The 10,625-nt window shown below is 43.8% G+C and overlaps 1 protein-coding gene across 1 annotated transcript in view; it reads right to left on the reverse strand.

The window, feature by feature from the left end:
- The window catches only part of FTO (FTO, alpha-ketoglutarate dependent dioxygenase), a 343,678-nt gene that overhangs the window by 252,649 nt on the left and 80,404 nt on the right, over positions 1-10,625 (reverse strand). Inside the window, exon 3 of the mRNA XM_023530667.1 lies at positions 8,314-8,391. Coding sequence (XP_023386435.1) covers positions 8,314-8,391 — 78 coding nt within the window. The remainder of the gene's footprint in view (positions 1-8,313; positions 8,392-10,625) is intronic.

Consider the following 10,625-nt stretch of genomic DNA (forward strand, 5'->3'; position numbering starts at 1 on the left):
AGCATCCCGTGTAAACACCCTGGCGTTAAAAACAGCATTCTAAAAATCAAACAGTAATAATGACACGGGAAAGCATTCGAAAAAAATTTTTTTCACTGATAACTCGTGGCCCTTTCCCCACTGAAAAACCACATCTGCTTCTTTCCCTACAGGCCTCAGGGGCCCAGCGTTCACCCGCAAGGTCGGCTCCTTCCCCCACCCCTCTACCTGGCAGGGCCTCCTCATCCTCCAGGTCACTTTCTCGAAGAATCCTTCCCTGAGTCTCCACACTCCACGAGGGAGCCCCCGTCATCATTCATCACACACCTGACTTCTCTTTCACAGCACTTACCAATCGGTAACTACAGAGTTGTTGGAACTATTGTGCGTTTCATAATCTCTCCTACAAGACTGCAATCTCCTAAAAGAAGTTAGCTCTTTTTATTCTCCATTATAACCCGGCACTTGGCTCCAGTATATAACCGGCTCGAGATTTCTTTATAAGAATTTTTTTAAAAAGCTTTAACGCTGATGGAAACAGATTAGCGAGTGTCTGGACTGCGGTGGGAAATAAAACTGACTGCAGAGGCCCGAGGAATCTTTTGGGGGTGCTGGAAATGTTCTAAAACTGCTATGGGGATGGCTGTGCAATCGCGAATTTACCAAAAATTACTGAATTGTACAGTTTTATAAGATGAATTGATGGTATGTAAATCGGACATACATAGAGTTTATCGGTAAATGGCTTTAAAAAAGAAGACTGATACGTTTGAACACAAAAAATTTTCAACTTTTACATAAAAAGAATTATAAAATCAAAAGGCAAACACTAAACGAAAAAAATATTTGCAATCTATACGGCAGAAATGGGCTTAATATTCTTAATAAAAGAAACATTCCAAATTTAAATACATATACACACATAAATCTATACGTATATATACACCCATAGAAAAATTCACTTAAATGAATAATGAAGGCTCTTCAATATAGAAACAATTTAACTGCACCAAAGTCAAAAAAATTATAAATATAATTTACATTAAGTTAATTTAGTTTTGCCTATTAAATTTGCAAAAAAATTTATCATAATAATACACACTGCTGGTGAGTGCAAAATCAAATATTCTGATAGTCTGCAATTAGAAATGCCAATTATTATAACTCTGCTTAAGGCCAACTGGACAAAATCTATCGAAACCTAATATGTTCACATCTTTTCATCTAGTTATTCTACTTCTAAGACTTCATCATAGGGAAATTGAGAAATCTGTCAAGATTATAAGGATATTCATCATACTGTTATTTATAATGATTTATAGAAACTGAAAACCACCAAGACGCTCGACAGGAGGTCAGAGGGGAAACTGGTCTGTATGTGATGAAGTACTAGACTAACACGTGTGAGAATTTTCATATTGTTTTATGAAAAATGTAAGTAAAAAACGACTGTTATACGAGAAATTAGTAACAAGATATTTACACAACAGGATCCTAGTTTCATAAAATGAAAAAAAATGTAGATATGTAAATATTCACAGAAAAAAATGAGTGGGAGAAAAATAAGGCGAAAAGTGAACGTGGGTATAATTTCAATTTTCTTCTTTAGATATCTGTATGTTCTTCAAATTTTCAAAAATAAATGTATAATATTTTTAAAATCAGGAAAAAGAGATTGCATTCAAGAATTTAAGTTCGTTTCATGGCATTTCTCATGTTTACCAGGACATTCTTTTTGATGACCCTAAATTTGCAAAATTTTTCCATTTTTCTGCTCTGGTACTATTGAAATCTGACTTGGAATGTTGCTCAACGCTCTAGGAAATTTCGATTTGACCACAATGAATACAAATAATAATAATTGGCTAATTTTGTCACTACGTCAAAAAAAGTGCAAGAGAAAAAAAACCCCAAACCTAAATGCCCTCTCTTATTATTTATTAAGTAATTAGATTAGTGCCAGATACATAAAAGGCCAGGAAGAGTTTGTTAAATTTTTCTTTAAAGAGAACAGCAAGTAACTCTGGAAAAGAGCTGAACATTAAATAATTTAATATGAACTCACTCTGTCACACAAATAAGTTCACTTTCCATTTTGGACAGGTACATGTAGAACATCAGATATCGCACAATAATTTGGAACAGCTGTTGGCAGATTTCCAAATATGTTAAAATTTTTTTTCATTTAATCCCATTAAAGTTTTTCCACGGAGTATATAGTCATGCAATTATATTAATAGTTGTCTGGTCACATAATATATTTCTTGAGATCTATAAAAGATTCTCTGACATAAATGACGATTATATAGTTTAATAAGCATTTGGAAAGGTATTTTAGATGTAAACTGCCAACATGTCAGGCCTTTATCAATGGCTGAAAGATGTGGGATGCTAGGTCCTCTGGAGCATAGGCTTTATTTTCCACCTATTTTAAACCATTATATAAAAATCCTACCTCTTCCTCTCATATCAAGGGATGCTTCTTCTAAAAGGACTTCATCATATGGAGAAGTCAGACACGGCGTTGAATGAATAAAATACCAGTTTACAGGAGACTCACTAAAAAGAAGCCTAATGGATCTCAACTTTCAGTAGAGTGAAATAAAATTTAAAATCTTCAAATGGGTTAGGAAACGTCCTTTATTTATAAGTGCTGGGATACTCTGATTTCAAAGGAGTATATTTCTAATATGGCTTTTAACAGATTTTGCTGGTAACATTTTATATTTTGCACTCTATCGAAATTTGCACTATTTCAGTCATATTTTCTACATAATTTTCGCTGTAAAATGCTTATGACTTGGCAGCCATCCCCTGACAAATGGGCTATGTATTTATCTGGCCCCTGAGTCTTGTGGTAACATACGGTTTACTACAAAGCAATACGAAGATGTTTTTTCATTCATTCATTCAGTAGTTCTTTTTCGTGGTATATTTAAAACTTATAGAATATCCACTATGTACTAGACACTGTATAAAGTGTTATAAATACAATGATAAAAACGAGTCAGGTCCTGTTTTGTAGTTTAATAGGAAAGAGAGAAATATAAACCAACAGTTAGAGAAATACTTATCACAGAAGTACGAATATACTGCTATGGGAGGCGGGAAGAAATGATGAAGGAAGGAATCTGCAAAGTCCTTGTTTGCTGAATACATAGTTACCCAGCACGAACGATTTGCAAAGCACTGGGGGCTGGCAAGACAGAGCGAGAGAAACTTCTAGAAGCTCTCCAGGAGCTCATGTTTACAGATACAGTATACGAATATACATAGCTTACAATGTATATAGTACTTTTATCTATCTATCTATCTATCTATCTATCTATCTATTTATTTATTTAGTAAAATATATAGTATTTTAGATTGTGATAAGTGCTATGGAGAAAAATTAACCCAAGTAAGTCAGGCATGCGTGCCGGGGTGAACGGTACCATCTTACCCGGGATGGTCAGAGAGGGCCCCTCAGATCAGATGATACCCGAGCAGAGGAATGCAAGAAATGAGGATAGAAACCCTCCAGATACCTGGGAGCAGCAGAGTTCAGGGCCGAGGGAACATTACGTGCAAAGGCCTTGGGGCAGGAGCCAGAGCTTGAAGTGGATGTGAGGTCCTAGGATTTTACTCTGAACAAGCTGGGGAGCGACCTAAGAGCGAGCGAGAGAGTGTAACGGGCTGATTTATGTTTTAAAAAGAGCCCTGCAGATGCTGTGTTAAAACAGACCGGACGTAGGAGCGAGAGAAGGTGGGAGGCTGCAGCGGCCGTGGCTCCCGCGTAAGTGGCAGAGGTGGTGAGAAGCGGTTAGGTTTTGAATATTTCTGGCAGAAAATCAGGCGGGATTTCCTGGTATCTTCACAGAAGAGGAAGTATTTAAGCAGGGTCTTTAAGGGGGAGGAGATGCTCACCAGACAGCAAAGGGAATGACGAAACAGGAGGCATGACAGACAGCACGGAGGATGAAGGGGCCCGGCGAACTCAGGCGCAGCAAGAAGCTGTGTGACAGGAGTTTAGGGTCAGGCACCAGAGTGAGGCGCCGGGGAGAGATCCGACCAGGGCGGTGGTCAGTGGCCTCGTGGGATGTGCGAGCTTTGCCTTAAGGGGCAAGAGACCCCCAGCGAACCGTATAGAGCAAGGGGTGACAAGTCAGACGTGTTTACAGGAACACAATTCTCCTGGCCCCTGGGGAGCACGCGAGGAACACCCGTCGGGGGAATGTTAAAACTGCCGGTGGGAGACGGTCAGTGAGGGGCTGACCTGAGATAGTGTCTGTGGAACTGGAGGAAAGAAACCCCTCGGGAGACTCTGACGAGGTGGCGCTGCCGGTGCCCAGAGACCGCAGGAGGGAGGCAGGCGACGGGGGACGCTGGCGACAGCTGGACTGGCGGACTGGAAGGCGAAGGCCAGGGCAACGCTGCTAGCGGGGAGAGCGCACAGGAGGGTTCCTGTGAAAGGGACCCTCACGAAAAAGTCGGTCGCTCCCAGTCACACGTGGGCCTCGTCTCTCAAAGTCACAGCCGGTGTCCTCGTCCCAGAGCCACGTCCCTGCCTGACCAGGGTGTCGCGCTGCGGTCTCGTCTCCTACCCTCCCCAGCTCTCCCGCTTCGCTCCGGATGTGTCCCCCTCGGAGGCTTTGCTGTTCCCTACACCCAGAACATTCTTCCCACAGGTATCTGCGTGGCCTGCTCCTGCACCTCCGTGAGGTCTTTGTGCCAAGGTCACTCCAGGACAGCCTTCTGCAACCGCCCATTTGCAAGGCCCCACCAACACTGGTTTCCTGCCCCGTCACCTGCTTAGTTTATCTCCGCACTCGCTGTCCCTCTGACATTTTTTTCTATTATTTTTTTTTAACGTCTCCCTCTCTCTCTCCTATTTTTAAATTTCAACCCCCTTCCTCTCTCTGCCCCTCAAGAAATAAACTCAAAGAAGACAGGAATCTGTTGTTTTTTGCAAATTCATCTTGAGTGCCTAAAACCTGGCACAGAGTCGGGGGAGCTAAATACATTTGCTTACTTGAGTAATAAGGATCACGTGCACGAGATGTACCTGCCAGACTTTTAGGTAGAGCCACCCAGGAGGCGGTTGGAACTGGAGCACTATGGGTCACAAGGGAGAGCAGGGCTGGAGACAGAGGTTTGGGATCGTCGGGATAAAGGCACAGAAATCCCTGAAGCACTAAGAGGGAAGGAGCCCAGCAGTTCAGCATTCAGACCCTGGAGCCAGAAGCCTGGACTCCAATCTTGGTCTTGACGCTTCTTGCATATAAATCTGGAACAAGGCCTGAAGCCTCTCTGTGCCTCGGTGTCCTCATCTCTAAAATGGGGTTTTAACAGGGGGTTGTGGTAAGATGTAAAGCACTGAGAACAGGAGAAGCTGGCACATGGGAGTATGTGAGAACTGAAAGCGAGGGGGAACGCGGGGAAGGGTGGCATTTTCTCTGGACAAGAGGGCGACATCTGTGTCCTGGAAGCCAGAGCGTGTTTCCCGGCTGATCTAGTTTCCCCATTTCCTTATGCTCTGCGGTGAACCAACAGTGTGGTCCTCTCTGCTTCTCTGCTTTGAGGCTGTTGCTGTTCTTGTTTTATTTGTTTCCTCTACAGTCTCGTCGAAGGAAATCAAAGAACTTCTCTGAAGGTGTTTTGAATTTGAGCATGGTATACTGGGAGGCATATAGCATAGCAGATAGAGCACGGCCCTTAGAATCAGATGCATATGGGCTTTTTTCCCCAGCTCTGCCGCTCCGATATGGAATCGAGTCTCTCCTGGTTTCTACAACAGCAATGATGGTATCTACAGCTCAAGCACCTGAAGAGGAGGAGGTGCTGAATGGATGATGTCATTGTGAGGACGAATTGTGAGAGTGTTCATTAAACACGGAGCACAGGCCCCGGCAGCCTGAACAAACACGCCCAGTAAGGAGGCTGCGTCGAGCCTTGTTTTTACGATCGGCATGCCTGTGGCGAAGGCCTGTTTAAGGGACCAGTGTCAGGTCTGAACTTTCTATGTCTCCCTGTCACTAAAAAGCATTTTCACTTCAGAACGGATTACTTTCCTAAGGTTTTGCTGAAGCACTAAGGCTTCGTATGAGGTACACTTAGAGCGATTAGACGTTGCTATCAGGTTTGTTCTGGGTCTTGGAAAATAATAGAGGTGCCTTATGGTTGTTCTGTTTGCATTTGAGTCTTTTTTTATTCCCCAGTGTGTGGCTGGCTCCGAGCACAGAGGGCTGATAACTGTCCGTGTTTAATTCTTTATATACTACTTTCCCCATACAGAAGCTGACATGGCTCAGCAGCCGCTTTAAAACAATGTACCAGAAGGCTTATACCTATAAAAATGTTAGTGAGGATTTTAGAACTGATTGCCTGTTGTGGGCTTACCTGTTTTAAGGGTACTCCTTAAAATTATATTTTCCTGATTACAAAAGAATACATGTTCATATGAGATAATTTGGAAAACGAGACAAGCTCAAAGGAGAAAGCCCTACCACTCTGAGATATAACATTTCTGTGTGAATCCTGCAAATCTTTCCAGATGTCTCCTCCATGGAAGGAGTGTCTGTGTGTGACAATGACATTCGGATGACACTGAACATTATTATATAACTTGCTTTTTAAGTTAACTAATACAGACATTCATTTATTCATTCAGTCGAGCAAACCAAACACCTACTAGGTGCCAGGTACTGTACAAAGGACAGAGGATGAAGGAGACGAGCATATATATATATAAAACCGTCACAGTAAACAGGGAAGTGCTGACAAAGGCAGCAGGAAGCACGGCAGGTGCACGTGAGAGGGAGCAGAAGCGGCTGCCCGGGCCACAGCGGTGTCAGGAGAGCACCCTACAGGAGGTGACACGGAAGCTGCTACTAACAGGCAACACGGAAGTTCCTCAAGGAAAGACGGAGGAGGCAGGTCAGCACAGGGTGTCACAGGAAGGCCCTGAAGACGAAACTGCACGGCTAGTCGCGTCCTGTGAAAACCCGGTGTGGGCGACAAGGGGACCGCGTAGGGGCGACGGGCCTGGACGTGCAGGAGCCAGGCAACGAGCAGCCGCTGCGGGGTCTGGAGCAGGGGGCGGACGTGCTCCGCTTTATGTCCTGGTTAGAAAATGTACTGCAGCTTTAAGGATTAAGACAGAGGGGCAAAGAGGAAAGAAAACTTGAGCGAGTCGTAAAAAGGCAGTGACGCTCCAACGAGAATGGAGGTGGAGAGGCCGGGATCCTAGGGGGCCGAGCACCTTCTTTCCCTTCTTCCGTCCACGGACTGGGAATCAGCCGGAGGAACAAAGATGTGGCCCAGCTCCTCTACCCCGAAAGCTTACACTCTGGTAGCACAGAATGGGTGAAAATGCACGACTCCTGCGTGGCCGGCACGCCTTCCCCTGTTTCTCTGGGAGCAGGACCTCTGTCACCCTCGGGAACTCCATCCATCTCTGTGTCACAGCCCCGTAGTCTGAGTAGGGACGGTCACATCCCAACGCTCCTCCGACAGCAGGGGCGGGAACTAGGCATCTCACTCACAACGAGTGGGTCTGGGACGGCCAACAAGATCGCTCCCAGGGAAAGGGGACAGAACAAGGAACCAGAAAAAGAAACCACTGCCTTCTTCTAAGATCCCATATGGTCTTCGAGACCACATACCCCGTGGGCTGTCGGAGCCCTCCTGGGTTTCCAGGTGAGAGCCCATCCAGGTTGATGTCACGCAGAGGAGAGCCAAGCCAGGAAGCAGAGAAAAACAGTGATCGGACGACATCTTTCGAGAAGCTGGAGTCAGCCAAGTGCTCCCAGACATCTAAGTTAAGTCAATAAACTCATCCTTTCCCACAGGGAGTTTCTTTGGGTTTTTGTCACTTGTAATTGAAAGAGTGCCGACTACTTCAGGGAGAGGGACGCAGAATCCCGTTAAGTGCAGCACAACGTGACGGGTACAGTAGAGGTATCTGTAAGATGCGAGTGGCACGGAGGAGAGGGCAGTCAACTCCACTCGGAGGTAAGTCGAGGTAGCTCACACAGGACCTGATGTTTACGTGAATCTTGAAGAACTGACTCACCTGGCAACAGGATATTCTATGCTGAAGAAATAGAATGAGCGGAGGCAAGGAAGTACGGAAGCACGTGGAATGTTCGGGGGTGACGGGGAGACAGTCCGCTATGGAAAAGCACTGAGTCCACAGCAGAAAGCAGACTGTGAAGGAACTGATATGTTCTGTGGGTGATGAGACCATTTCCCTTCTCATTTAACCTCTCCAGACCTCAGCTGCTTCATGGGTAAACTTCATGGGTAGATCAAAACGAATCACTACAAATTGATCAAAGTATTCAAAGACCTTACCTGCTGGTAGAATTCATCATCTTTGGGGGTCAGATAAGGAAGCCAAGTGTCTTCAAGCTCTTCAAGAAGCCTCAGTTTCTGTTTTAAAATGATAATAATTATAGGTGACTGATTATAAAGTGACCCAAAATATAAGATAATCTCTTATTTTTCCAATAAGAGAATAGCAAAACAAAAATGTAGCCGACCTGAATGTATAAACTTGCAGAGATAGAAATTAGTCAAATGGTCAATCATAAAACGTATTAATTTAATTAGATGCATTAAACTACACATTGTAGAAATAATGATTTTATTCCCTCTCATGTTTCCTGAAACAATTTGATTCACTCTTGAACGTATCTTTAACATCGGGGTCTTTTTCATCACTAGAACCGCCTTCTGAGTCATCCAATACAGTTTTCCGGAGCAAAGCTTCCTGTCTGTAGGATCCGCTGGAGATGGAGCAGGTTTTGAATACTTCCGTGATACCATCACTGGAAATACCAAACCAAGCTATAAGTACCCGTGTGCATAACATCAAGATGCGTGGAATATTTATTCATCCTGTAAACCTTTATTTGAGACCATTACTTACATTATTACTTTTCTTAAGTGATCTTTCATTGCTAGAATACTTATTAAATCTGTGATAATCATCTTTGTTTCTTTTCTTTTTCAATTATATGAAGAAATCTTTTTAAGCATCCACAGCTAGCACTGTCTGAAGCTATTTAAAGATACTGTCTTCCCAAATACAGATATTCCCTGCTTTCTAAGAGTTCGCATTACATCACTTCGCTTCTACAATGACCTACATTAGTACCTGTTTTCATGAACCATAAGAAATCTGAAGAGGGTTTTCGCCTTTAAGAAAAAAGGCAAAAAGCAAAAATACTGTTCAGAGTTTGTTTCGCAGTGAGCTGTTATAGAGGCAGTGGCACCCCAGCAGCGGGAGGGGCCCCGCCCAGCTCCTTCCCCAGAAACCACACTCAGCATCTCAGCACCCAGGCGCCCTGGCCTTGAGCTGTCTGTGAGCATCTGTGCTTTGTCTCAATTTACCTTGTGCATCGATTAGCAGCGAGATGAGCCTAAGGTATCAGAAAAGCCTAAGACAGCTCGTAAGTGTTAGGCTTAGCGGAGAACTGAATGGAGTTAGCGTTTTGATCATGAAGGAAATAATGACTGTGTGTGTGCAATGCATCTGCCTGCATCCACCACATGTGCTATTGACACACAGCAAGAAAGAATCTTGAAGGCTGCCAGTTTCTATTGGTTTGGTTAGTAGCAAAGCGGTCTCTTCCAGTCGGTACCCAGAAATGGATAAAATGGAAAGTCTGTTGCTTGAGTAGACTGATGGGTGTACAAAGCGTAATGTTCCATTATCTTACATTTAAGGAGACATCAGTCTTTTTAATAAGTGAAACTATACTATACTTACATTATTTCTACTTTACACATCATTCCTGCTTTTACTATATGTCAGCGTTATTTTAGGTTTTATGTGTTATTTGGTATGACTTGGTAGGTTATTTTGGGGGGTCTAAGGAGGCTCGAAAATTGTTCCACATAAGTTAATGGTAACTGTCTATTCCCTTTACGCTATTTCAGCTTGAGTTTTCATAAAAAGCTCTACTTTCAGATAGCGGGGCAAACCTGTACTGCCATGCTGCTCAAACAGTGTACGCGAGGTCCCCACGTTACAAAGTACGTTGTAAGGAATCAAATACACATCAGGTGGTGCCTTCCTTCCGAAGGATTATTTTTCAAAGGTATCTGACCTTACATTCAAATACATATATACTAGTGTGTGTGTGTGTGTGTGTGTATACATGGCATATAAATGGCATATGTGTGTGTACACAGACACACATACACATTGAAATTACATAGCATAAAAATTTTCTGAAAGAAAAATGGAAAAGGCAGGAACTATTGATTTTCCAATAAAACTGCAATAAAATGTGTACTCAGGCTGCTGGCAGCCACTGGCAGACCTTGGAGAGGATTAGGAAATGGTGTGCCTCGTTCTGGGCTGAGGCAGCCCTGCTCCGAGGGGCCTGGCTCGGTGAACACAACTGGATTTCAGCCCCCACCTACTCCAAGGAGCACTGTCATCATGCAGTGAACCACCTGCTCAACCAGACACGGTGGCCCTGAGCACGTCCTCCCCCACCCGGGAAAGCAGACTTCTCCCACTAAACCATCCCAGAGTAGCCCAGAGCAACCTTTGGGCAGAACTCAAATTCTTTCTGGATCTGTTGTATAATCATCCACAGTCAATAAAGAAAATAGGAATAGAGCCCCAGCAACCAGCTAAACTAAGAGAGGCA

Source organism: Pteropus vampyrus, unplaced genomic scaffold, assembly GCF_000151845.1.
Source record: "Pteropus vampyrus isolate Shadow unplaced genomic scaffold, Pvam_2.0 Scaffold51, whole genome shotgun sequence".
Taxonomy (NCBI): domain Eukaryota; kingdom Metazoa; phylum Chordata; class Mammalia; order Chiroptera; family Pteropodidae; genus Pteropus; species Pteropus vampyrus.